The 27,430-nt window shown below is 33.7% G+C and overlaps 1 protein-coding gene across 3 annotated transcripts in view; it reads left to right on the forward strand.

The window, feature by feature from the left end:
* SCN7A (sodium voltage-gated channel alpha subunit 7) overlaps window positions 1–27,430 on the forward strand; it is an 80,370-nt gene that overhangs the window by 39,166 nt on the left and 13,774 nt on the right. For all 3 annotated transcript variants that reach the window (XM_032408980.1, XM_032408987.1, XM_032408997.1), the window contains 9 exons: window positions 1,939–2,145; window positions 8,526–8,628; window positions 9,340–9,578; window positions 10,671–10,844; window positions 12,336–12,692; window positions 17,813–18,250; window positions 21,290–21,395; window positions 23,193–23,347; window positions 25,657–25,830. In XM_032408980.1, coding sequence (XP_032264871.1) covers window positions 1,939–2,145; window positions 8,526–8,628; window positions 9,340–9,578; window positions 10,671–10,844; window positions 12,336–12,692; window positions 17,813–18,250; window positions 21,290–21,395; window positions 23,193–23,347; window positions 25,657–25,830 — 1,953 coding nt within the window. The remainder of the gene's footprint in view (window positions 1–1,938; window positions 2,146–8,525; window positions 8,629–9,339; window positions 9,579–10,670; window positions 10,845–12,335; window positions 12,693–17,812; window positions 18,251–21,289; window positions 21,396–23,192; window positions 23,348–25,656; window positions 25,831–27,430) is intronic.

A 27,430-nucleotide genomic window follows, 5' to 3' on the forward strand; every position in this document is an offset into this window, starting at 1 on the left:
AAGCGACTGCCTTCGGCTCAGGTCATGATCCTGGAGTCCCGGGATCGAGTCCTGCATCGGGCTCCCTGCTCAGCGGGGAATCTGCTTCTCCCTCTGACCCTCCCCCCTCTCATACTCTATCTCATTCTCTCTCTCAAATAAATAAATAAAATCTTTAAAAAATATATTTATTTGATCCAAATACTCTTTGATACACCATGGGTACAGAAATGAACAAAACAAAGTGCCAGTCCTTATGGACATAAACATAATGTTATGTTTAACAATAGTTAACCTTTACTGCATCTGCCATAGACTAAGTGCATCTTCACATGCACTGCTTCACTTGATTTTCGTAACAAACCTAGGCTTTGATGCCATAATTACCCCAATTTCAAACTAAAATATACTAGAACCAGAACGTGTATACTTTCCCATCATCATAAAAGTGTATTCTTTTATCCTCCACCAGCTTCATATAATAGGAAAAGCAAAAGTTTTGGATTCAGGTCTTTCTCCATAGCTGTCAGATCTTTAACATGTCATCTTGCCTAATTTTCATCTTCCTTCTGCATATAAGAAATAATAGTAAATACCACATAAATGTGCTGCACAGAATTAATGAAATAATAAGCAAAGCATTTATTAATGTGCATGGTGGGCAGTATATCCCATAATATCTATTACTGACTCTTGAATGTACTACTGTAGATGATAGCTAGTTCAGTGGGAAAAATATTTAACCAAATCTTAAATAGGTGACTCTTTGGGGAAATAGGTTTATTAAAAATACCTTTCAAGATAAATATACTATATATTAATAAGAAATTATTTTTGTTTGAATGTTAGAACTTACTAATCTGTAAACATTTTTAACTTTGTTCTATCAATATAATATTTTCTGTAAATAATACTTATCTATTGATTCAAGTGGATACTTAAAAATTAACATTAGTCTCATCTGTATTTTTTAGATTTTGTTTATATACTTTTAATCCATGATGATAAATCAGTGGCCTATATTACTTATATAGTGGGCTGTATAAATTACTTAGAATTTTTCAAAGTTTTAAATTCTCTCATCTATCTTAAGTAATTATTATGAAATAAAAGCTAGTCAATGCTCAGTTTTGAAATCTAAAATCTTGGTTTTTTTCTATCCATAAATGACTGCAATAAGTGAATTATATGACTTTCCCATGTGATTTGTCTAAATATCCTTCACCAAAGCAGGTATTCTGACATAGAAAAATTTTCCTGTTTCAAACCTCTTTGAATAGACCTAAGTTTATGCCTCGTTATGATGTTTTCATAAAGTAATGATAAGAAGAAGCTAATCTCTAAATATTCGTTCTCTGACTTTTACTAAGCTTGATATATTTAAAGATTTTACTGTAAAGGAAATAGTCTTTTTAAATTTTTTTTTAAGATTTTATTTATTTGACAGAGAGAGACACAGCAAGAGAGGGAACACAAGCAGGGGGAGTGGAGAGGGAGAAGCAGGCTTCCAGCCCAGCAGGGAGCCCAACGTGGGGCTCAATCCCAGGATCCTGGGACCAAAACCTGAGCTGAAGGCAGACGCTTAACGACTGAGCCACCCAAGCACCCCTAAAGGAAATGGTCTTTACTTTAGACTGTCCAGCTTTCTTAATTGAGAAATGACAATGTTTTCCTTTCAATATGTTTTCTCTGTTAGTGAAGACCTAAAAGCCAGATGCCTAACTGAATTCTTTCTTTGGTTTTGTATCATGCATTTTTATATCTTACATATATATCTAAAATTGAAGAGCTTTTCTCTTATTTCTCCAGGTAGAGCCAGTAAAACTGTCCTGTGATTACATTCCACTTACAACTAAATTATTTTAATAATAAAAGTTCATTTTTTTCATTTTAAAATAGGAGATTACAGGAAGACAAATAATGTTTTCCTCTTTTGTCTTGTTTTCCAACTCTCCTTAGATCCTTTATGCTTCTGGGAAGGTCTACATGATATTTTTTGTTGTGATAAGCTTTTGGTTTGCTTTTTACATAGCAAGTTTGTTCTTGGGCATACTTGCTATGTCCTATGAAGAAGAAAAGCAGAAAGCTGCTGAAAAAGCTAAGAAGATTGAGCTAAAATTTCAGCAGACTTTGAAAGCACTTCAAGAAGGAGACGAAGCAGCTGAGGTATAAATTTTTCTTAGTACTTCACAGAATCACAGAATTTGAGTTATTTTCTCTCTTTGGAGTATATTGCTTTCTACTTGGTGCTCAGTATCTGTGTGCTGTACATGGTAAGAAGATCAACGGGGATCTTGATAAGTGGGCTCACTTTTGCTATTCAACATTATTTCCTCAGTGCACTGTGTTAAGAGTGATCAACATCTTTAAATATTTCTTTAAGACAGTTTTTTGTTCCAAAGTGTGTATTACTACTGCTGATAAATGATGGATATATTAGTTTTCAAACTTGACTTCTCTTAATGCAGGTTTAGTTTATTAATTCAACTTGCTTCAGATAGTACATCAGAATTAACTGAAAAATTTCAGTATTCAACTCAAAAGTGATAATGCCTTCTATAATTTAGAAATCATGAAGTACTGAAAGCATGGATTTAAAGTATAGTACTAAAGTTGTAAAAAGAGCAAACAAATACACTTACTGTCTTTCTAGCTCTTCCGAGAAGAAATGCACTATGTATCTTGATATAAGGAATTATTTATCCATGGAATAATTAAATCCATGATTAGTAAAACTTAGTAAAGTTTTACTCTAATTTTCAATTATTTTAGTGTTGTTTTTTGAGTTTATTTTCAGATTTTTAGCTTCATAACGAAAGATTCAATCTATGAATCTAAAAATATTGATAGAAGTAACATTAAAGAAGTTGTAGAAATTATCTTTAAAAAATCAAAGTTGTGCCATAAGTGTATTAAGGAAGAGGACCCAGGAGAGCAACCAGAAGTAGCTTTCTTATATTCAGTAGGACCTGGCAATCTCATACTTCTTTCTCAGCTGGGGGAGGAATAGGTTTAGCCCACTCTCCTAATACCCCTACCTGGAGCTGTAGAGGTGTATGGTGGGCAGGAGCCAAGTGGCCTAGGGTAGGTTACAGCCCCTGCCTGTTCCAGGTGTTGCTCCCTTCCCCTGTGTTGTAAAGAACCCTCTTGCCTAGGAGCTTGGCCTTTGGAGTGTGCTGGGCCCAAAGTGGCCACAGTCAAGTTGAGTGTTCCTTGACTGGAGTGGCCTAGGTACAGGACTTCACTTGGGAGAGGGAGCCATGCCCTGCCTCCTTTTCCATTCCACTCTAGATTTGTTACATTTTGCACTCTCAACACCTGCTCATAAAGATTGTTTACACTGGAAAAAAGAAGCAAACTCGATAGTAAAATCACAGACTAAGGGAGCAGACAAAGGATAGAAAGAAGCTATACTGAGACCCTGTCATATGGAAGAGGATAAAAAGAGATGGGGAAAGTAAAGAGCCAAGATACACTGAGGCATTAAGTGGAATGCGTAGTAAGGCTGGCTAAGACGTTCATTAATCTTAAAGGTAACTTCTGGGTCAAAAGGGGGAAAATGTTAACTTTCCTACATATAAAACTCTTTATTAAGTCATCATCAATGAAGAAGCTCTAGAAAAGTAATTCTACTAAAAACGTGGGAACTGAACAACATAATGTAGGATCACACCAATTATCTAGTATCTATTGATAGATGCTGTGTCTGCATGGTTCATAACATGCATACCATTGAAACAAGAAGCAATTATAGACAGTATGAAGAAAACATGTATTAAAAAAGGCTATTGAGTATAGTCATTATACCACCCATGAGGAAGTCACAGAAAAAATTACAAAAGATTTCTGTCTCTAGAAATGAGTGTGGGGTCCTTCTGATTGAATGATTATGGTCTGAATGATATGTTGAATGTGTAATTTATTTTGAAGTGGTATTTCAAATGTCAAGGGCTACACACAAATGTATCCAAGAGCACAATACTTCTCTTATCCCAAGATGAGATGCCCTATTAACTCTGCTTAGGAAGAACTTGAATTATTTCCCAATTTCTTAATATCTCCATTCATTTAGATCACATGAAGACATTCTGGTTTTAATTAAAATCTTTCAATTGTAAAGGATTTTTTTTCGTGGAAGAGCACTAGAACATTTTGTCATGAAAAACTTTTTTTGGGAAGTAAGAGTGAAGGTCATTTTCACAAGATTTACTTTCTTTTCCTTTTTTATTTATACTTAAGAAAATACTGGAAAGAGAAGAATTTAAAATGGCACATATTGAGGACCCTTTAGGTGACTTATCTGATTTAAGACTAATCAGATTCTAATTCTGATGTTGGAATTACTGAGAGATTACTTAGATGCTTCATATTCTCACATTGTAGCAAAGCAGTAGATCATATTGGCTAAAAGCACAGTTTTGCAGTCAGATAAAAATAGATTTCAGTCTATTTTAGCCACTTAATAGATGTATGATATTTGCCAAGTCTGTTAACCTTTCTGAACTTCATCTTCTTTATCTGCAAGATGCATATAATTGTAGAATCTGTCTCAGAGGTTGATGTGAGATTCAAATGAAATAAATTCTTTTTTTTTTTAAAGATTTTTTATTTATTTATTTGACAGAGAGAGACACAGTGAGAGAGGGAACACAAGCAGGGGGAGTGGGAGAGGGAGAAGCAGGCTTCCCACGGATCAGGGAGCCCGATGCGGGGCTCGATCCCAGGACCCTGGGATCATGACCTGAGCCGAAAGCAGACGCTTAATGACTGAGCCATCCAGGTGCCCCAAATGAAATAAATTCTTGTAAAGCACTTGGCAGTGCTTAGAGTATACTGAGCAACTGAAAAAAATGTAAATGGCTAATTATAGGAAACACAAGAAGGCATAGCAGTACATAATGGAGAATACTCCATCAACATAAAACTCTTAAGTCTTTGACTATATCCCCCTTTTAGGGGCAATTAAAATAATAATAATGATAATAGTAATAATAGTATATAATATTTATTGAGTGTTGACTATGTTCCACACATATGATAAGCATCTTCATGAATCCTCAAATTTTATCTTTATTGAGGAGTTCCAGTTGCAAAGTTTGACTTGTATTTATTGGTATCTGATTTCTCAACACTTTACTTCATTTTTCACTATTTTATTCCATCAAATACACAGGTGGCAGATGAAACGTTCTTAAAAATTGCCAGTCGCTTTCCAAACCTCGAGAAGAGAATCAGATATATACAACTGTAGGAATATAAATATTTTTAAAAATATTGGCCCATCTAAAATGGCATCCTTATAGCTCATCTACCTAATTAAATAAGACATTATTGACAATCTACTCTATGCTAGGAACTTTACTAAGCATTGGGGATTTTAAAATGTTAATAAATACAAATATAGTATCTATCTTCATGAAGTTAATGGCCTAATGTAGAGATAGACCATAAAATTATCATAAACACAAAATTGTACCTCTCAGACTACCAGACATTGTGTGTTTCCTGATGTTATGAAACAGGAGACATAAAACACCACATACAATGTATTCTTGCCATAATCTGAGCTAAGTCTAGTAAGCCTCTAGATCTGTCTTTTTCTAGAGACTATAAGAAAGAGAAGAACACATTAATTTACACTAAAAGGACACAATCTGCCAAATCAAGAATGTGAAAAATTCTACAGTTATACGTGATCCATTATCATCAACAAATAAATCATATAGAAGAAATAAAGTCACAAGATAATCAGTAGACCTGTGAACAAAATACAATATGGGGATCTTTTTTGTATTCGATTGGAACAAATAAAATATAATAGAAAGTTTCTGAGCAATGGAAGAAAATGGAACATGGTCTGAGTATTGGATAATATTAAGGAATTACTAATTTTCTGATTGTGATCCTAATGTTGTGATTATGTGTCTTACAAAGTTTATTCTGAGAATTATATGATATCTGAAATATTTTTCCTGAAATATTTTAAATAAAGTAGGGTGAATAATACACGAGAAATGAAGGGTATAATGTTACTAATTTTTAAGCCTGGATATTGGGTACCTGGTGATTCACTGTATTATTCTCTACTAAAAAAAAAAATAAATGAAACCATGGCAAGTGCTATAAAAGTAAGAAACATGATGTTTTGAGAGCCTATAATAAAGGATTTCCCTGAGTAATAAAAGGGTTTTCTGAGAAACTGACGCTTGAACTGAGATCTAAAGAATGAGTCCATGCCAAGTAGGGGGACGGAACAGAGTAAGTCAGGATTAAAAAGGCCAGTGTAGCTGCAGTAGAGAGAACAAATCTGAGTCCAAGATGAATACTTCAGGTATTCATTGCTAAATGCTAGAAATACGACTGGATTCTTTCTTACTCATACCTCCTCTCTAGAGAAAATTTAAACCAGTTGTGAGAACAAGAATCCCAGGTCCTTTTTCTAGTCTAATTTTAACTTTGGATATGCCCTTATTAGCTCTTAAATTTCCAAACAGGAGATTACTGAGTCACTATCTTCTTAATTTGCATTATAAAATGGTCCTTTCCTTAGTAGTTGGCCAACTTGTAGGCATTCATTCAATATTTTTAAGAGCTCCGTTTAGGTAACTATATTACTAGACTGATATGGAGTTTATTCATTTTATATTCTAAAATATATCCACAGTTCAAGCCAAGTAAGTAGAGAATTAAATGTGACTACATCAACAATAACATTGTTACTCTCCTCACTCTACCCACTCCACACAGATGATCATCTTTACTAAATTGCTTCTTGGGGTGATTCCATCAGACATTGTCATTATTAGAAACATCTCTAGGAGAGGCAATTCCTTTATATTAGGACTAGTAGAGGGTATTATTCAGTATATCACCAAGTATCGTCTTTATGAAGATACACCTGGGAAATCCCTGTTAGACCTTAAAAACAGAACAATTATGCTTCTGTTGGTTTTTGACTCATGGAAATTTGAAATTGTGTAAATTATAACTTATATCTTATGTAACCTTGTAAGTCAGTTAAAAAATACTTTCTGGAGTAAGTTTAGTTAAGGTAAATAAATTAGCCTCACACCCTGAGTTTTTAGCTTACTTTTTCAATAAAAAAAATAATAATGAGAGAACAGAGATCTGTAGACCTGAAGAATCTGTCATTTTCATGATGGAATCAGTATAGAGTAGAGTTGGTTTTTTACCTCCTCTGACTCTAGTATTTATGAAATTAGAGGGAACTTGACTGATACTGAATGAGATAAATATGATGATTCCTTGATATCTATTATGCCACTTCAGAAAGACCACAACAGAACCTGCCAACCAGGGTGTGCTGGGTATCTGTTTTTATTGAGCCTCGATCACTAATCCCTTCAGTGTTGGTGAAGCAGCACCCCCATGCCATTTACCTCTGTTCCAGAGCAGCCTTGCCTATTCAAATTTATTTACTATTTATTTCACCTATTTAGCCACACCTATTTACCAAGTTAACAAACATAACAAATATCATTCTCTTGTATGCCAAATGTAAAATCTGTTGAGAACCCTGTGGTGTAATATTATCTACCCATTGTCAGTTTTTTTTCTTTTGCATGCGCACACACACTCACACATACACACACGTGGAGGGGGGAGGGGCAGAGGGAGAGGAAGAGAGAGAATCTTAAGCAGGCTCCACACCCAGTGCAGAGCCCAATACAGGGCTCGATCTAATGACCCTGAGATCATGACTTGAGCCAAAATCAAGAGTTGGACACTTAACTGACTGAGCCACCCAGGTGTCCCACTATTGTCAGTTTCTTAGAGTTTAAATTCAAATATAAGTTTTATACTTGGTCACTAGAAACATCTGAGCTCTATTTGTGATAACTATGATGGTATAGAAGTTGTAATATCTACACCAAACCCTAAGAATGTGTTTCTAATGCAGGACTTCTTTGGAACTCTGTGTAACCGTATTGGCAAAACAGAATATCTTAAAACCATTACTCAAGAGACATGACAGAAAGAATTGATTCCTTTATGGAATTATCTTACATGTTCTAGCCAAAACAACTCTTTTAAATCCATTCTTTTACCTCATACTATTCAAGATTATTTCATTATCACAAAACCAAATAATTTTGATTTTATCAAGAGAGTTTTTTTCAAAGTTATGAAATACCCTCAAGGAAAAATTTAAGGTGTTTGAGAAATACTATTATTCAATAGCATGATTGCCAGCTGGATATTTTGCAATAATCCTAAAGTATACATTGAATGGTTTGTCAAATATGAGTAATAAAACCAGTATTTTCTGATTTCCTCCTTTTATAGTTGACCTCATAGTATGAAATGATTTTGTTGAGTTGCAAGTTATACACATTCATTACACAAATGATCCTATATCAGTTTAATACTGCCTATAGTGTAAAGAGTAGCAAAAGATGAAACCCAAAACGATTTCTGGAGGTAAGAATCAGCATTTTAAAGAAGGTTATAAACCTTCTTATAGTTATAGTCTTGTATCTACAAAGGGAAGAAGCCAGCACTAGACTCATCTAATTTCTTTTTAGACCAAGACCACACAAATAGAAATGAAGAAAAGATCACCAACTTCTATGATCTCTTCTTTGAATATGTTGGATGATGCTACAGCTGCTATCAGACATGAGGAAGGTAAAGTAAAAAATATTTAGACACTATGATTCACTTTTAAAGGAATCCTGCAATTTCTTTAGAATTTTAGATGATAACTAATATTTAAGGAATAACATAAGAATATTAAAATAAGCAATTCCATACACATGATATTTTAGACATTGGAAAGGAAAGAAAGGAATATTAAAATGAGCAATTCCATACATATGGTATTTTAGACATTGTTAGCACTCACCAAATAGTGCTAAGAAATTTTCTTTAACATTGAAAGCAACAAAGAAGTATTAACTTATAACTAAAAATAGAGGTTGGATAATATAACAGTAATATATTAAGATCCTTTCTGTACTATCTGCTTTTTTATATATAACCAGTAACTCATTATCATGGACAATATTAAAAGGTATTATTTTGTAAAGCATAAAAATCTAGAAATTACAAATCATAATACTCTCAACTTTATTCCATATTTATTTTCTTGAGAGAAACTCCTATGTTTTGCTTCTAATACACGGTTTGTCTTATTTCATTTGTCTAACTCAGAAAGCATGAACAAAATAGAGGAAATTTGCTTTGCTCTGATTTTTATTAGTGCAAAATATTTCTATTTGCTAATTCCAAATCAGAAGTCTAGTTTTAAACATCTCTTTGCATGCAAAAGTCAAATATTTTATTAGTTAGAACTTAAACAATTTGCTAATGTTTAACTTTTTTATTCCTTCATTTCAGAACCTAAAAAATCCAGGAAGAGATGCCCATTGTGTTGGTATAGATTTGCTAAAACTTTCTTAATCTGGAATTGTTCTCCCTGTTGGTTAAAATTGAAAGAGTTTATCCATATGATTATAATGGACCCATTTACTGATCTTGTCCTTACTGTATGCATAATTCTAAACATATGTTTTTTGGCCTTGGAATGTTATCCAATGAGTGAAGAAACCAACAATATTCTCAGCATTGGAAACCTGGTAAGGCTCTTGTACATTATTTTCATTTGCGATTTCAACTTTTCTTCAGTCATCATAATCCCCATTATTATATTTTATAACTCCAATATGTTACAAATGCATTATATGCATATCAGATGAAGTATTATGTTCATACTTCCACAACCAACCACCCCCAGCTCTGCTTTGTAGGTGTTCTTATCATCGAATAGGTTTGTAGCTAAAGTTTAAAATTCTGCCATTTAAGTCTGAGATTCTAGTCAGTTGCTTGACAGTTAGGTTAAGTGGAAATATTATTTATTTCCTCTCCCTTCCCAAACATACCCTTTCTTGGTACCATAGCTCCATAGATCAGAGCAGGGCAGAGGTGAAATAACAAATACAAGTTCCTCACTGACACCTGAATTCTGAATCCTAACTACAACCGTACCTGCCCTGTCTGCTCTAGCCACCTATCTTTGCCTTAGATGGGAACTTATCCTTTTTTTATCAATACAATGCAAAAAGCAAAACAGATTTCTGTGAGTTTAAAAACAAGTCACATTCAAGAAAATATACAATGTTTAATTTTCTTTGCTTTTATGGTGGTTGTTTTTTGTTGCTTGGTATTAGTATAAATTGCCAAACTGTTTACCCATTTTGAATTATACATTTACTTGATAACAATACAACAATTTAGTCATTTCTGCCAGTATAGTTTTCAAGAGACAGTGTTCATAGGCTTACTTTGTTTTTGGTTTTTTTTTTGTCCTGGTTCACATATGTACTTTTTAAATTCTTTTACAGTTTAAAAAATTAAATCTCTTATCATGTATTCCATATCCCAAAAGGAACCATTCAAAATGAAAAGATTTTCATCTTTAAATATTCTTTTGTTGTCTTTCAGGATAGTTTTTATTTAATAATTGAAGATTTTGTATACAATGTTTGATGTTAGACTGTTAAATTAAAAATGTTTGAGTCTATCCTTTTAATACAGACTCCAAAACTAATCAGATCTTGACAGAGGAACTGTGAAGAATGTGTCAGTGAAAAGTTATAGCTTTTGTGTATGAGGGTTCTGATAGTGTAATTGGAAGCATATTCTCATCTATGTGTTTTGTTTTTGTTTAGATTTTTATTGGAATTTTCACAGCAGAAATGATTTTGAAAATAATTGCAATGCATCCATATGGGTATTTTCAAGTAGGTTGGAACATTTTTGATAGCCTGATTGTGTTCCATGGTTTAGCAGAGCTTTATCTAGCAAATATTCATGGAATGGCTCTTTTTCAAACATTCAGGGTGGTAAGTAGAATCCAAGATCTAAATTTTATTTTATGAAAATTTATCTCAGCTTCCTCAGACACAACATGGGAAAAATAGTAATACCTATCCCATTGGGACATTTGGAGTAATAAATGAATTAATTTTTATGTAAAGAGCTTAGAAAGTGCCAGGAAGAATAAGCATTTTCCAATGCTGTCATTTGACCAAAGCCTCAAAGGAAATAATCCACATATGTAGCAAATTTAAGGTCTAGTTTTAGAAAGCAGGACCAGGGTTACTGTCAGCTGGATCCCTGGAACAGGATAATGTGGAGTCCCAGAAGCTGAATGCCAGTGTATAACTAAGGAACTGGAATCAGGTATTTCTAACTGTAGAGTTAGAAAACTTTATAAAAGACCAGTCAGACCAGGGAAATGTTATTATGAAAATTATTAAGAATTAGTATATGTCTGTAATGTAGGGTGGTAGTAAGAATTAGAAAACTAGCCAAGGAAATAATGTTATTAGAAGAGTATGTATGGAAATGTTAAGTACTTGATAAGTAATATATTCTGGTAAGAAGTGAAGGAATGTAGCAGGAGTCAATAAAATTAAGTAGATTTGATCTCATCCAAATAATTCTTCAGAACACTGTCTTAAGTCCTCACCCGTAGACTTTTCTAATCAGTAAGATAAACATATATGAGATGTACCTATCATATTTATGGATGAAACAAGACTGGTAAATACCAAAAAAAAAAAAAATATGATAAAAGATAGTATCAAAGTATCTGAAAGGCTAATATGGACTGAATAGAAATGATTCAGTTTTACATGGATAAAAGTGAAGCCCTACTCTTGAGTCCAGAAAGCCAACATATACTAGAAAAGTTGGGGAAGGTATAACATATATAAAAATGATGTTTCAGTTTTAGATGATTAAGTTCACTGTAATATGGTGACTAAAATTTTAAGGTAATCCTATCCTGTATCAATAGAAATAAAAAACCTAGTGAAAAGAAGAGAAATATTCAGACTAAACCTAGACTGCTGAGTTTGGTTTCTGATATGTTACTTTAAAGGAAAATACATAATAGAAACTTCAACGGAATTTAATGGGACCTAACAGACTCTTTTCAATATCATCTATATGGCAGAATGTGGGAGAATTTCCTATGTGTTGTGAAAAGCAAAACAAAGAATGGATAGTTGCCCTACCAGATATTAAAACATAAAACTAGAGTAGTTATAATCATATAATATTGAGTGGAAATTGACAGATCAACAGAAGAAGATATGTATGAGATCTAGTGTAAAAAATACAGAATATGTATGGTGTATTAAGAATTGTATAAAAATTAATTTTCAGTGGTTAGTATTAATAATACTTAAAACTGAGTATTACACTAAAGACTGTATGTGTATGTGTATAATGCTGATAAAAATTTTAAATGTACATCATAATAAATAGTGACCAGGTTTTTTGTTGTTTGTTTCTTATTTTTGTTGTTTCTGGCATTGCTGTATTAGTTGAGAATTTTCAAGTTGGCAAAATACTGGCTGACATTTAAGATTCTGATGCAGATTCTTAATAACTCCTTGGTGGCCCTGAAAGACTTGGTCCTGCTGTTGTTCATGTTCACATTCTTTTCTGCTGTTGTTGGCCTGACGCTGTTTGGTATGAGTTATGAAGTATGTGTCTGCAACATAGACAAAGACTGTCGACTCCCACGCTGGCACATGCATGACTTCTTCCACTCCTACCTGAATGTGTTCCGGATTCTCTGTGGAGAGTGGATAGAGACTTTGTGGGATTGCTTTAAGGTAGCAGGCCAATTTGGTTGTATTCCTTTTTACATGATGGTCATTTTAATTGGAAACTTATTGGTAAGTAACCCATGCTTTTAAATTTTCCTTGAAAAACTGATGCAGTGTAGTCTGGTATTTTCATGATGTGGATTTATGGGATCCAGTGGTCTATTAACTGTGTTGTCCAATATGGTGGCCTCTAGCCCCATGTGGCTGTCGGTCACTTGAAATATGAGTGGTTCAATTTGAGATGTGCTACCAGTGGAAATACCCACTGGATTTGAAGTCTAAAAGAGTGTAAATTATTTTAGTAGTAATTTTTATATTGAATGAATTTTAAAATGATGACATTTTTGATATATTTAGTTAAATAAAATATGTTAGTAAAATTAATTTCACCTGTTTTTATTTATGCTCTTAATGTGGCTACTAGAAAGTTGCATATGTGACATGCATCATATTTCTGTTGGATAGCACTGTTTTATAACCTTGCTACTCAAATAGCATTGACATCATGTGGGAAATAGTTAACGATGCAGACTCTTAGACCCCATCCCAGACCTACAGAGGTAGAAACCACATTTTAACAATAACCCCAGGTTATTTGTATGCACATTAAAATTTTAAGAAGCACTTAAATGTAACACTGGTTGTCAAACTTGGCTGCACATTGGAATAACCTAGGGAATTAATAAAACTATAGTAATGCCCTGGATCCATTCCCAGAGATTCTGATTTTATTGTTTTGTGGACATAGTCTGGTCATCAGGATTTTTTAAAAGTTTTCATTTGATTAAATTGTGCAGCAAAGTTTGAAAATCATTGGTTTATAAAACTATTGTGCATTAACTAAAAGAGGAAGCTATCACTTTTAAATTCCCAGTAACTGAACTGGTGTTACATGTGTTGAGTAAGTAGCTTTCACTTCTTCCAAGAAAAGGGAATGGCTTATAAAAGAAAACTGCTCTTACAGGAAAAAAGAGGATTCAACATTTGGTTTTTATTCATAAAGTCATAGAGATAAAATACATTTTCCAAAAGACTGAAAAAAAAATCACAGGTTAGACTCCGTTGTATCTATTGGTGCCCTTCCTCATGGCTTCTGTTTCACCTTGGTTATAACCCTGTCCACTTAGCACTGCTGACATTATGTTTAGTTATTGATGTACTTATCTCAACCTTCCTTATTAAACTAAGCTCCACAAAGGAAAGGATCAAGACTATTCTCTATATCATCCAAGCCTAGAACAGGGTCCAACATGTAAAAATATTTCAATGACCTCTGCCTCTGTAGCTATCAGTACACTTTCAAGTCCCACTGACATAACCCTATTCTTACTGGCTGAAACAAAAATCAACATACATATCAGCATGCATAACTCAAAATGTCAGAGATAGATTTCACTTCAGTTGTGGTATGACACATATGTTCAAACAAGGTCATTAGAGACAGATCTTTGCATATCTCAGATTTGTCTTCTCTATGCCCCTTGCTGGCTAGTGGCCTCTGTTTTTTTTTTTTTTTTTTTTTTTTTAAGATTTTATTTATTTGACAGAGAGAGACAGCCAGAGAGGGAACACAAGTAGGGTGAGTGGGGGAGAGAGAAGCAGGCTTCCCACAGAGCAAGGAGCCCGATGTGGGGCTCCATCCCAGGACCCTGAGATCATGACCTGAGCCGAAGGCAGACACTTAACGACTGAGCCACCCAGGCGCCCCTAGTGGCCTCTGTTTTATCAAGATGGCTGCTGCAGTGTAAAGCTTCATGTGTTCATATCATGTCAAGTCTAATAAAAGAGAAATTCTTGTTTCTTTCCTAGAAGTCACAGCAAATTTCTCCTCTTATCTTATTAGCTCTGAGTCACATGTCTATTTGTAAACCAATCTCTATTGCTCAGGGTGTGGAATACATTTATTATTTATTGTGCAGAGTGTAGAATATATTAATATATTATTATGTTAAGCTACTCAGAACCCTGTCCTGGAGCTGGAGTTGGTATCATTCCAGTCACACAACTAATAATGAGATAAGGGTGATTTCCCAAATGAAATATAAGTTTCTGTTCCCAAAAGGAAGGGCCATTGTTATTGGCTATTGGCATAAATAACACACACACACACACACACACACTTCACAAAGAAGCAAAAATGCTGAGGCTGTTATATAATTGTACTTCTGTTTCTTTGTTTTTGAACTCCACTCTGTTTCTTATTTTTCTCTTTCCTACTGATCAGAAACTTGATGTCAATAGACAGAGGGATTTCAGGGTAAAATGGAGTTACACAAGACTCCATTTCCAATTGATTGGTCATTATATTGCTTGGCTTACTGAATCTTTTAAACTTTATTCCCCTCAACAGTCATCCACGTATGGGACATCATGATAATAACACTAGAGTAAATACAAGGGAAAAAAATGCAAGGAGAGAATCTGTAAGGCTGTAGATCTTTTCCCCTGTACTTCCAACTCATTTCATTATAGCATTGTAATTTCACACTAAAACTCAATATTGGTGTAAAAAGAAGGTATTTCACATTTTTTAGATTTAACTTTATCTTATCTGCCCAACAAAATTCCAACAATGATTCAGCCTTAAGTGGAAACCTTAAAACATTATCATATACAAAAGCAAGTATTTAAGTGGTTTTTAAAATAGTTATATGCAGTGTTAAGTTGTAGAAAATAACAGAGTTCAGATCCAGGAAAACATAGGTTCAAATTCCAGTTCTATAATTTACTAATTAAATAGCTTTGTGCATATTACTCAGCCTCTTTAAGCCTGACAATCTCTAATAGGAGAATGAACATAACAATAATATACACCTTATACGGTTATTGTAACTTAAATAATATTAGCTAGTACTCTATAAATATTCATAAATGTTTGTTTCACTTTCTTTAAACTCTAGAAAATTATAACTCCTACATTTATAGAATTTTGTTAATTAAACATTATTTAGAAGTTTCAGTCATGCAAACCCTCCAAGTGTTTTTACCTGCAATTTAAGTAGTTGCCACCAAGTGAACTGTGGGATAGAAACACAAAAAGAAAAGAAATAGAAAACAATATAAAATGCAGTAGCTTTTTAAAAATAAAAAATTGATGATAAATATGTATGTTACTCAACATGTTTACATATTCCCAAATTAAATGTATGTTAAGATATAATTTGAACAATATTAAAATAGAATCTTCACGTATGTTAAATTCCTTGATTACTAATCAAATTATTACTTGTACTTTAAAAATACTTGAAAAATACTTGAAAAATAACTACTTAAATAAGTCTTAAATCTTCTTTCTCTTCCCTACTACTTTATTTTGATAAGAATTGCTCAATTCTCACCTAACAGATAGATATCCTTGAGGTAAAGGGGAGGGCAAATTTCAGGGGAGACATTTAAATGTTTTGTTTTATAAACATTATTTTATCTTTTATCTTTTAACACAAAAACAAAAAAAAATGTTTTGAATCTCTTTATAAAAACACTATGACTAGAACAAATTTACTCTAAACTTATGTAATATAATCTTTGTTTCCCCCTTCCTTCTTTATTAATGCTCAAATAAAAAGTAGCCAGTCCTCTATAGTTTTGGTCATTTACACATTCTCTTTTTCCTTTTTATTCCTTTAAGAGACTACTTTTAATTCAGTGCATACTTGAACAATACAGTAGCATCTTGTAGTATTGCAAGATTTTTCTTTATGCCATAGTTCAGAGCATTTTGAATTTCATTTTCAGCCTTTTAACATTTTTACTGTATATGTAAATCTGCAGGTATTGTGTGTGGGGTATGTGTGTCTAAGATATAAGAAATCTTAGATTGTAAGCTCTTAAAAATACAACCACAGTAACAAAATTTTTCCTTGTCCAAATCCTATCACAAAATCTATTCTTTCATTCATTCTATAATTAATTTTGTCAACAAATGTGTATTTATCACTTATTTTGTGCCTAGCACTGTGTTAGTTGTCTACTTAAGAGAAAACTTGGTTCCTGCTCACATGAAGCTTATAGTTATGAAATTCTTACCTAACCTCCTTTCCTTATTTCTCACCATGCTTAATAACCAAAGGAAGGAAAAGAAACAACCAACAACCTAAAATTATATTTGGTGTTGCCCTCTTAACATCCTGAACTCACTGTCTTTTAAGAATGATAGAAATGCTAATAATGTAATTCGTACAAGGGCCATAGAGCCTCTGCCCATATTATCTGTAAGTAAATTTTATCTTAGCATATATACATATTATTTATATATATATTCTTAAACATAATTCATGTCATTTGAACTTTGCCTGTTAAAAACAATATGTAAAACATAAAAGAAATTGAATCATAAAAAGCTCAGATACCCAAAGAGAGGCAGAAAAACCTCCATAACAAGCAAGATGCTCAAATTATTTTTTTAAGTCTAAGAGAATTATCAATATGAATCTCCAACTCTAAACTCCAAAAATATTATCTATGTCTTACAATTACAAACAAGATAAAAATATGATTCTCTGGAAACTAAATGTGGCTTGATCATATCTTTCAGTGATAATAAAGGTCAAAATATACACTGTCCTTGAGTTCAAATAACTTACAGCTATTAGGAATGATTCTTCCCTCACTCATCTCTTTCTTATCTAACCAAATTTATTACTACAGAGAATCAATTAACCTACCCAGTCCCTGTGCTAGCCTGGTGCAAGAAAATTTAGATGCAGCCTTCAGAACCAGGAATAGCTTTCTCCCCATGATATTCCTTGTGGGTTTGCAGAACTCGTGAAGATGTCATTGTGTGTCTTCCTGGGACAGTGCTGAAGTGGACAGCTACCTGAAGAGGCAGTTTGTTTTCTCATCCTGGAAGAGGTAGCCTGGCTCAGTGAAGGAAAACGAGCTTTGGAATGAGACAGACTTGAGTCCGATCTATATGACCTTTGATATTTGACACCTGTAAGCCTGGCCCTTTTCATATATAAAAGAGAAACAAATGATATGTCACAGAATGTTGTGACCCTAAAATGAGTTCTGGCTGTACAAACTCTTAGCACAGCACTTGACCCACTGTAAGAACAGTAGAGTTTACATAGCATTGTAGTTCGTATTCTGTTTGCAAATCTCAGGTCAGCTTTTTAAAAAAGATGTTTTATTGTTTAGAAGGAAACAAAAAGTGAGATAAACTCAACCTCATTTACTTCCTCATTTAGATAATTTACCTGTTCCTGGCATTGGTGAGCTCATTTAGTTCATACAAGGCTACAGCAACTGAAGAGGACGATGAAGCAAAAAATCTCCAGCGTGCAGTGGCAAAGATTCAGAAAGGAATAAACTATGTGCTTTCTAAAATGTTATGCAAAAACCAAAATGTTTCAAAGGACACAATGGACGATGTAAATGCTGTATATGTTAAAGAGACTATTTCTGACCATACCCTTTCTGAATTAAGCAACACTCAAGATTTCCTCAAGGATAAGGAAAAAAGCAGTGGCACAGAGAAAAACACAATGACTGAAAATGAGAGTCAATCACTTATCCCCAGTCCTAGTGCCTCAGAAACTGTACCAATTGCTTCAGGAGAATCTGATATAGAAAATCTGGATAATAAGGAGGTTCAAAGCAAGTCAGGGGATGGGAGCAGTAAAGAGGTAAGATGTTTGAATATTCTGATTGCTATTGTTGATTTGGGGCATTACTGGTAAGAAAGTGAATTAGTGTTGAAGTTGCAGAGTTAGAGAACCCATTCGATCCTAGCTATAGCACTCCTTGCTCCTGATTGTATGCTCCTGATCAAGTTAATTTACCTGTCTAAGCTTCAGGTTCCTTCTCTATAAATTCAGGTAAAATTGAATCTATTTCTTAGGGAGGATAGGACTGAGAAAAATAGTTCAATGGTGCATAGAACAATGTCCAGTCTATGGTTAACACTTAGTAAAATTAGATAATATAATTGCAAAATTTGGTAAATTAATAAGCAGGCAGTATGGGATGATGAAAACATATTGAAGAAAACTAAGTTTTCAAAATTAATGTGTATTATGAGAGAAATCATTAAACTCTCCTGGGCATTATCATTTTTGAAATGTGAAACTGGACTACAGGAAAGCTAAAATACTTTCTTACTTGCTAAAATTCTAGGATTCTTGTCACTTTATTTCTGCAACATTTACTATAACATATATAATTGAGTTGGCCTAAAAGAATAAAGAAAACCAACCAGCTTGAATTGTGAGCAGTGTGTAGCTTTATCAATTCCAGGACAAAACAAAACAAAGCAGCAACAACAACAAAAAACCCAACACATTCAAAGAAGTATAGATATTGCTGTTAACTTAGCTTCTAAAATGTACACCCTACTGGAATCAACCTTAGTGTCTTCATTTGCAAGCACTAAGATATCTCAGTAGGAGGTGTAATTTAATAGAACGCTACATCTACAGAGATCACATCTGCTCTGTGAGCTTCTTGCATTGTACCTCAGTAGGGAACCATCTCAGATCACTCACAGGCACTGAGGGGGGGAAGACAATGTCTCTTTCCACATCCCCAGAAAAGTCTCTGGCACCATCTTGTTGCCCAGATCTCTTCCAGCTTGGCAGCTGCTCTGCAATAACTTCTCAAATTGGCCTAACAGGAGTTGAATTGCAATTATTCAAAATCCTTCCAGCTCCTAGTGAAGGCATCTATCTTTGTGTTAGAGAAACACTTTCACTCTTTAGCATGCCCAATATTTTTAGGTTCATTTTCCCTTAATTAATACCATTTCTAGAAAACAGGGAAAACTCTTCTCCAGCTACACTTACATATCTTCAGTTACAACTTTGACTACCATCTATTTCTGGGTAAAATTGCTATTTATCACAGCACATCATGTTGAGATGCTCTGGGAAACTTCTTGCCAATCTCATTAGAAAGTCTGGGATATGAACATATATAGGAAGGATGACACTAAATATAATTGTAAATGGTGAGGTTTCAGGAGTTGTAATTTATGCTGCATAATTTGCAGCAAAAAATCAATGCTCCTGTTGATTGATTAGCTACTCATAGGTTTATTCAGTTATCTGTATATTTAGTTACATTTTTAATTTAGACACTTTAAAGATTATACAGCTCATGAGTACTTTAGGATGCTGATCTACTAAAAAACAAAGAATATAAAATCACATGTGATTTGATAATTCTGAGATACATTCTCTTCTTTCTTTGGTATTTAAACTTTCAGCCATTTTTTAGTTGCAACATAACTAAATTTATAAAAATAAAAATAAAAATAACATTGAACTTTACATTGGATTTTATAACTTTTGATAATGTAACAGTATAGCATGGTTGCCTTCTCATGCTATTAAGTAGTCTTCTAATAAAATTATTTATAATTTTGAATCCCAATTGATTTATTTTTAAATTTAGAATAATACATACTAAAAAACGTTTGGAAAAATGACATCAAATAGTTGATGTAAGAATTCTAAAATAACATAAATATAAGGTGTATGATTTTCAATTATTGAATGTCCAAGTGCTATATAATATTCATTTATTTATTGTTTACTTTCAAATCAGTACCTTGCTAGAGCCTTTATTTCATCAGAAATAAAGAAAATATGAGGAATTGAAATAATAAAAGCAATTTGTTTATTCCTGATGGATATATTTTTTTAATTGAGCACCAAATGTCTTACTGACAATTGACCATGTAAGGTCTAAGGCAAACAGAGCTTCCTAATTAGATGAGATTTCCTTGACATTTATTGTGGATAAGACCAATCGGTAGGACACAATACTTATAATTTTCCTTTTGATATACTTTACTTAGATCTTTCCTTAATCTTTAAGAAATAAGACTGTTTTTTTCCCATATGTTTTAATACATTTATCTTACTTTTTAATTATAAAATAATCTTCCTTATTAACTTTAGGATCTTGGGGGTTTTAAAGGATGATACGTTGTATATTTATTTTAAAATGAAGTAAAATAAAGCATTGTGAGAAAATCATTTCAAATAAAAGCCATGCATGTCACATGCATTATTACCACATATACAAAGTCATGGCTATCTTATCCTATACAGACTTGTACTTCAGTCAAGAGCAGAGTGAGAAAGAATGTCAAACCCTGCAAATAGCCTCTCTCCATAGGGCTGGTACCACTTTCCCAGGTCTATTCCTGACCCTTATTCCTTGTGCCATTTCTTCATTTCACCTCAGGATAACTTCACATCAGTCCTATCCTGTGATGGTAAACACAAGCATGTCTGGACTAGATTGTACAATACAAACTAAGTGCACTCTTGTCTACCCATCTTTAGCATCAAGGGGTAATATTCTGATGCTGCTCATCTAGCTGAAATGGCCTATATGGAACCCTTGTGAATAACTTCAAGAGAGCTTTGAAACTCAAATCCTTTTGGGTACTGGAGATCCAGTATTCTATACATCTTTAAGGAGAATGGTTTTATGAACTGAATGTTAAATATTTTAGCTTAAATGAATTTTTAATTAATTTTTTAAAACCTCAACTCACAGAGATATGTATGCATTTTAATGTCAATCCTGAAATTAGCCTGAAAAGTCTTTAAACCTGATAAAAGTCTTTCTGTACACAATTTTTCTTATTTCTGAAAATGAAATGAACTCCAGTGAAGCTTTAATCACAGCTTTTTTGGTGGGATTTTACTTTTCAGAAGGTAAAGCAATCTAGCTCGTCTGAATGCAGTACAGTTGACATTGCTATCTCTGAAGAAGAAGAAATGGCTTATGAATGTGAGAAGCCAAAGCATCTGAAAAACGGTAAGAAAAAAATAAGTTCCTTTGGGGCGCCTGGGTGGCTCAGTCGTTAAGCGTCTACCTTCGGCTCAGGTCATGATCCCAGGGTCCTGGGATCGAGCCCCGCATCGGGCTCCCTGCTCCGCGGGAAGCCTGCTTCTCCCTCTCCCACTTCCCCTGCTTGTGTTCCCTCTCTAGCTCTCTCTCTCTCTCTCTCTGTCAAATAAATAAATAAAATCTTAAAAAAAAAAATAAGTTCCTTTGATCATTATATTGAAATTAGACTAAATTTCTCTTAACCTAATACTATTGGATATATTTTAATTTTAGAGAGTTTATTAATTTGGTTAAGGAACACACACACAAATATATGGTGCATGCACACATGCCCATATGAATCCTGATAAAATTTATAGGAAATGTAAATAAAAAAGTCAACATTTGGATAAGAGGGAGAGGGCCTATTTCCTAGGAAGTTTAATACAGTAGTTAAGAGCATTGGCTCTGGAATCAGATAGCCAGAGTTCGAATCCCAGCCCATCGACTAGCTTTTACTTACCCCTCTCAGGCTCATTTCCTAATATGTAAACTGAGGATAATAATAAAACTTACCTCACAGGATTGGTAAAAAGATTAAATAAGTGTATGTGTATGTGTGTGCATGCATGTGTGCATGTGTTGTGTATTTTTAAGCTTCATGGGATACAGTCGATATTCAAAATACTCATATGAAAACATCCTTTATCTTTCATAGGAAAACAAATCATGTAATGGTGATTTATTTTTATATCTCACATGAATATGAAGAAATGTATAAGGCTTCAGTCAATTGACTTACGAGATACGTACCATACATCTCTTGATGACTTATAATTCAAATTAGTTTCCTAGAAAGATTAACAAATAATTACAGGTTCTGGACATTGGAAATCACTGGAAATCAGAATGATAACTGCTAAATGCTCAAATTCCTCTATTCAAAACAAGAAGTTGCTCTCAGTAGCTCAACTTCTAGGACTTGTATCATTCAAGACAAAGGGGGAAACATTTCCTATATATATATATTTTTTTTTTTTGACCAAAGATGTATAAAGTGACAGTAGGTAAAATTCTAAAATGAAATGCATTGACTTTAAACTCCACTCACCCCTCTTTCTTCGTTTTCTCACCTGTTAAGCACTGTCTTCTCAAGTCTGGGGTTTTATAAGCTAATTCTCTTAACCAGAAGGTAGAGTTCAACCCTTGCACATGCATCCTACCCACAAAGTACTCTGTAATCCAGGGGAGCTCCTCAGATAGTCTCAATCAGAATCCCATTCTCATGCCACCTAAGACCTGACATCAATTTAACTGACTTAAATAATATTATACTTCTTAATGTTTCATAAATATCTATGTACTTAAATGAGAATGATTATTATGCCATGTGAATCTTCAGAGAATGAACTTTCAGACATTATACCAAAATGTGGTATGTAGAAGATGTTGTATGTGGTTTTTTTTGTTTGTTTGTTTGGTTTTTTTTGAAGAGTAGGGGATAAATTCTATTCTCAGACTCTGTCCCACAAGGCTAGGGGATGTTCTAAGTCATCTCTGCCTTTCACAATTTCTTTCCCTGTACTGTTTCCAAACTACTCACAAGTTAAGTTTTTCTTTTCTTTCCTCAATGACTGCAGTGGTCACAGCAGCAGGGGTAAAAATCAAATGTTTATAAGTCAGAGAGCACCTGTATTAGATTCTGTAAATATGGTAGAAAGTTTGAGATGTTTACTTTTTCATGATTTTTAAGATTCTTCTTCTTAGCAGTTTCATTCTTGACAGATTATAGACAAAGATCTTCATCTGGCCAACTTAGTAGAGAATCCAAGAAAGGAAAAATTTGGCAGAACATAAGGAAAACCTGCTGCAAGATAGTGGAAAACAGTTGTTTTAAGTGTTTCATTGGCCTTGTCACTCTGCTCAGCACAGGTGCTCTGGTAAGTAAGTATGTGAGGCTTTTATGGGAAAAAATATACCTGAAATCTGTTACTTAAAGTCATCATGTTAGTTTTCCCTGGAAAACTTTTTATAGCAGCAAAGTTCATATTCTGTGATTTTACCTTTGGAAGACATACATTACAGTTTCTTAAATTCTGTATATGCCTCTTCCAATATTAAATAAGTAAAACAGTTTTGAAATATATGAATGACAGTGGGAAAAATGAATGTTAGATATCTAATTCTTACTTTAATAAAGTTTTATGTATGAGACAAAGTTTAATAATATGCACATACATACTGTTGTACTGTGCTAGTACTTTGGTACCAATTCAATCAGGAAAGAGAAGTACTGTCTATACTTTTAAACAAACTTTGAACCAAAAATGTATTTACTCGTTGACCCAACAACCCTAATTCTAGGAAATTATCCTACAAATATCTGAGCATGTATTAAAGGCATTTACAAGGCTATTCACTGAAGAATTCTTTGTAATAGAAAAAGATTGAAAAGCAAAAACAGTCCATAATAAGTGATTGTTTAAATATACTATGGTGCAATCACCCAATGGGATACTGTGCAGCTATTTTAAAAATATAAAAGCTGGGGTGCCTGGGTGGCTCAATGGGTTAAGCCACCAACTCGGTTTTGGCTTAGGTCATGATCTCAGGGTCCTGAGATCCAGCCCGAGGTCAGGCTGCATGTTCAGCAGGGACCCTGATTCAGGATTCTCTCCCCCTTCTCTCTCACTCTCTCTCTCTAAAATAAATAAATAGATCTTTAAAAAAATACAAAAGCTGTATGCATGCTGATATTTCAAGATATAGTAATAAATGAAAAAAGGAAGATCTAGAATAAAGTATATCTATTAGATATCTATTAACATTCATGTTTCCTACGGTCACTCATGTATTTTGAAATTGTTTTATTTATTTAATATTGAATGAGGCATGCTACATTTTACATAGGAAGTAAAGAAAAATAAAATGTATATTATTTTCTTATATTTGATTGAAGATCAGAGAAGGATACACAAGAAATAGTTAATTGTGAAATGCACAGAGCAGAGAAAATGGAGTCACAGCTGGGAACCAGACTTTGTACTGCATACATTTTTTAAATAAACTTTATATTGATATTTAGCACACATACTGAAAACCATGGAAATTCTAAGTGTATAGGCTAAAGAATTTTCACAAAGTGAATGCACCTGTGTAACTGTCACTTAGCTTGAGGAATAGAACATTACATGGACTCCAGAACCATGCACTCTGACCCCTAAAATTACTTCCACACTCCACGTGGGTAGCTGGTATGTGGACTTCAACTGCCATAGATCAGTTTTGCCCATTTTTTATGTTTTTTTTTTAATTGGAGACTTTTGTATATCTTTTTATATTATTTTGCGTTCTATACTATTTAATAAATAAATACATGTAATAAAGTCCTTTATAATCATTTTAGATATTTATGATTTAGTTATATAGACACTTTTACTCCGTAATTGGTTCAACTGAAAGTCAGTAACTCTACTGTCATGTTATATTTACTCTTATTTAACATTAGGCTTGTAAGAATCACACCATTATTTGCATACACTTATATTAATCCTTGATTACTTTTTGACCTTTAATGCACTTTGATACAAGTCTGCCTGATGTTATTGGTACTTTATTGCCTTTTTTCAGTGCCAAAATAAAAACACAAAATTGCTTTAAATGACATTGTCAGACTTTGCATCCTCCACAGTAAAATTAAGGTTAACCTATTAAATCTGAGAAGCTTTGGAGAAATGATTATAGTTTTATTTCATATTCATGTGCTTCCACTGGTTTACCTGATTATTTCTGCAGCAGAGCAAGCCTTGTGACTTTTCTTTTAACAGCAGTGTGGATATCTGAAGACACATTTTAGAAAAAATCTCTACTTCTCTATTAGCAACTAGCATATATCTGCGAGTTGGCAACATGGAATTAGAGATAAGAACCAGTCAGATGTGAGTAAAGGTTTCACCTCATATATTTAGTGTGATTAACTGATTTGAGAGTTTTTTGGACCACTGTGCCAAATTCAGTGTGTATAAGAAGAAGTTCTGGGACCAATTAATAATGTCTGCTATGGGCATGGGATCAGAAAATGATACTTATGGATTATGTGAATAAATCCAAATAAATTGAACCAACCTTTAAACTACAACCTATGACTTTGCTCACCAAGTGCTTACTAGGGAGGGTATTTCATTCCTCTCTATGCTGAAGATTTTTTAGAAATTGCATGTATACTAATCCTTAAATTTTTTACCCACAGGCTTTTGAGGATATATATATTGACCAGAGAAAGACTATTAAAATCTTATTAGAATATGCTGACATGATCTTCACTTACATCTTCATTCTGGAAATGCTTCTAAAGTGGATGGCATATGGTTTTAAAGCCTATTTCACTAATGGCTGGTACAAGCTAGACTTCATGGTTGTTATTGTATGTATTTTAAAGAAAAATTTAAAAGTTTATTATTTGATTTTCTTCTTTACTCTGATTCTTACTTAACTCTTGCATTTACTTATATCTTCCTTTCTCTGTACATTTTCAGTTACCAAAATCCCCTGTAATGTAATGCTTAACAATTGTCCTTTTCTTCTCATCCTAATATTTTAAAAATTCAGCATTTCATTCCTGGATTATTCTAACAATCACCTGTGAACCCACTACTAACAGAATAGGCTTATTGCACATCAATATCCTCAAATATTTAAATTCTGTTGACTCAATTTTTAAATCATATGTTCAAAATTAGATTACTTACCATAACCTTCACCCTCACCACACTGATCCAAGTGCCAAAAATTCTCATTTGGATCACTGGAACAGATTTCAGCCTGAGATCCCAGCTTCCACCACTGTACACCTTCATTCTGTTTTCCACAGAGCAACCACATGCATTCTACTGTTGTAAAATAGAAGCAGCTCAAGTCTCTTTTCTTCTTGAAACCCTCCAATAAACACCCCATTTCACTCAGAGTAAAAAGCTACATTCTCTGCAATCAAAGCCTACAAGTCTCTACATGATCCAGTCTTATCTCCTACTACTGTCCATTTCCCCCATCCCAGTCAACAGACTGCTCCACCAACACTGACCTTCCTGAAGTTCTTCAGGTATGCCAAGATGACTTCCATCTTAGTGCCTTTGCACTTATTTTTCCTTCCACCTGGAACTTTGGCTGGCTCACCTCACTTACATCTGCTCAAATAAAAATGCTGAAGTTAGGTCTTTCTGCACTACTGTATGTAAAACTGCATCCACTACAATGCTCCCTTTTCCTTTCTCTGCTTTCTTCATCTCCATAGCACCTATTAATATTATATATTAATTGATATTCATTGTTTATTCATTATGATTGTTTGTCTTCCCCCACTGAAAGGTTAGCTCCTTTGGGGAAGAATTGTTTTCCCAATATGGTTCTCTTCTTATCCCCAGTGCCTAGAACAATTCATGTATCATAATAGGTACTCAGTAATTTTTGTTCAATGAACAAATGGCTCCTATCCTATAAGCAATGAAAGTACAGAATATATGAAGATATTATAAAAGTTAATCATAACTCTACCATCTTGCTTGATTTCCATTAACATTTATTAATCCTGTTTGGTTTTTTAAAAGATTGATTCATTGATTGATTGATTTTATAGAGAGAAAGAGAGCAGGGGGAGGGGCAGACGGAGAGGGAAAGAGAGAATCACTGTCAGACTCTGCACTGAGCATGGAGCCCAAGACATGGGGCTCAACCTCATGACCCCGAGATAATGACATGAGCTGAAACCAAGAGTTGAACACTTACCCACTGAGCCACCCAGGCGCTTACCCACTGAGCCACCCAGGCGCCCCAACCCCGAATGATTTTTATGCATGGGCTTACTTTAAAAAATCACCTTAGCATCTTTTTTTTTAAGTCTCTAGTATTTTATTTTTATTTTTATTTTATTTATTTATTTAATTTACATATAATGCATTGTTTGTTTGAGGGGTACAGGTCTGTGATTCATCAGTCTTACACAATTTACAGCGCTCACCATCGCACAT

This window comes from Phoca vitulina, unplaced genomic scaffold (assembly GCF_004348235.1).
Source record: "Phoca vitulina isolate PV1807 unplaced genomic scaffold, GSC_HSeal_1.0 scaffold1, whole genome shotgun sequence".
In the NCBI taxonomy this organism is placed as follows: Eukaryota; Metazoa; Chordata; class Mammalia; order Carnivora; family Phocidae; genus Phoca; species Phoca vitulina.